At 38.5% G+C, this 1,746-nt stretch overlaps 1 protein-coding gene across 1 annotated transcript in view; it reads right to left on the bottom strand.

Moving 5' to 3' along the window:
• Positions 1 to 305: 305 nt before the first annotated feature.
• LOC139561808 (plasminogen activator inhibitor 1-like) overlaps positions 306 to 1,746 on the bottom strand; it is a 6,106-nt gene continuing 4,665 nt past the window's right edge. The window contains exons 7-8 of the mRNA XM_071379101.1: positions 1,206 to 1,289; positions 306 to 769 (exon numbers count right to left, since the gene is read on the bottom strand). Of these exons, the coding sequence (XP_071235202.1) occupies positions 723 to 769; positions 1,206 to 1,289 (131 nt within the window). The 3' untranslated portion in view covers positions 306 to 722. The remainder of the gene's footprint in view (positions 770 to 1,205; positions 1,290 to 1,746) is intronic.

The raw sequence follows: 1,746 nt of genomic DNA, 5'->3' as shown, positions 1-1,746 counted from the left end.
GAGAGATTTTTATAGATTTAAACACAAGTTAAATTGCCGGTTTTATCTACATATTGCAGGCAATATTACATTTAGGCCTGCTCTGTTGCCTAAATTTTGTGCAACCACAACATGCAGGCTGCACACATCTTATGTCACACTGTGGGGCCTATTTTATTGTATTCAGAATCTGAATTAAAACCTATATTTCTGGATTCAACTACTCCAATGAAATAATTGATTTTCTAAGTCACTGTTCATGTTATGGACACAAGAGGTTGACACTAATATGCAAATGTTTTAAATTGTAGGCGTCAACACAGTAGTTTTCTTTAAAGTTGTCATTTTAATAAATATATAAATACTTTAAAAATACAACGTGTTGGAACAAGCAGAGCAATACATAAAAATAAAAATAAAATTCATACATCTTTTTTCCCATTCAATCATTTTCCCTTCATATCAATTTCATTTCCAACCATACCAATTGCTCACATTACAATTAAAAAAATATATCCCATCAGAACAAATAACAGATATATAAACTTTCACTTCTTATCAAAATATATGCAAAATATATGATTATGTATAATTAACTTGTAGTTAATGTCAAGGTCATAGATGTAACTATTCATGGTCGGTTTCAGTAGCAAGTTGACTGACAGGTATCCCTGCCAATGGAATGATAGGAGTGTCCATGGTCATTGTGATCTAGTCTGTGTTTCAAGGGATCCTATTGGTCACTAGTGTTGCTGGGGTTGATTGACTTGACCCATGAACAGAACAGCACCTGGGATGGGAAAACAAATATATTTTATATTAGAGAAAGAACAAGGTAGGAAGTATGTCAATGTGTCAGAGGGACAAAGATAATTCCAACAAGATCATGCAGTATATGAATTTACTCAAACGTGTATGCACTTGTATAAAGAGGGCACAGCTAGCTAGACTTATGGTGAGTGGAGACAGTGGATAACCAAGGCTAACATGTTGTTGTTTTTTACATAGATGGTGATGTAGCAACAGGAGGACGGTTGCACCTTAATGGGGGAGGACGGGCTCGTGGTAATGACTGGAGTGGAATCAGCGGAATGGTATCAGATACATCAAACATGTGGTTTGCATGGGTTTTATGCCATTCCATTTGCTCCATCCCAGCCATTATAATGAGCCGTCTTCTCCTCAAAAGCCTCCACTGTGATGTAGGTATAGTAGGGGAAACTCACCTGTGGACTTGTGATGGATGAGGAAGAGGAAAGGTCTATTCATTGTGATCTCCTCTACAGCCATACGAGAGAACAGGATGGCAGCTGGAAAGAGGCAAAGACAGGAGAGGAGACGATGCAGTCAAAACACAACTCAGATACTATCATCATCCTCAATGTATTGTCTTTACGTGCCCCTCTATGATAGGCAATGCAGTCAAAACACAACTCAGATACTATCATCATCCTCAATGTATTGTCTTTACGTGCCCCTCTATGATAGGCACTGCAGTCAAAACACAACTCTCCATTATTTATTATTGTAAAGTCAGCATCAATTCCTTATGAATTACCATAGCATACATCCATATCACAGGAGGCTGCTGAGAGGAGGACGGCTCATAATCATGGCTGGAATGGACTGAATGGAATGGCATTGGATACCATTGTTGGATTCCATCCATTCTGTTCCAGCCATTACTATGAGCCTGTCCTCCCCAATTAAGGTGCCACCGGCCGCCTGTGGTCCATATAATAAATAGTGAATTGAGTCTGTCATCAA

Source organism: Salvelinus alpinus, chromosome 31, assembly GCF_045679555.1.
Source record: "Salvelinus alpinus chromosome 31, SLU_Salpinus.1, whole genome shotgun sequence".
Taxonomy (NCBI): Eukaryota; Metazoa; Chordata; class Actinopteri; order Salmoniformes; family Salmonidae; genus Salvelinus; species Salvelinus alpinus.
Note: the sequence above shows the minus strand (reverse complement) of the source record. Positions and strands in the feature narration are given on the sequence as shown.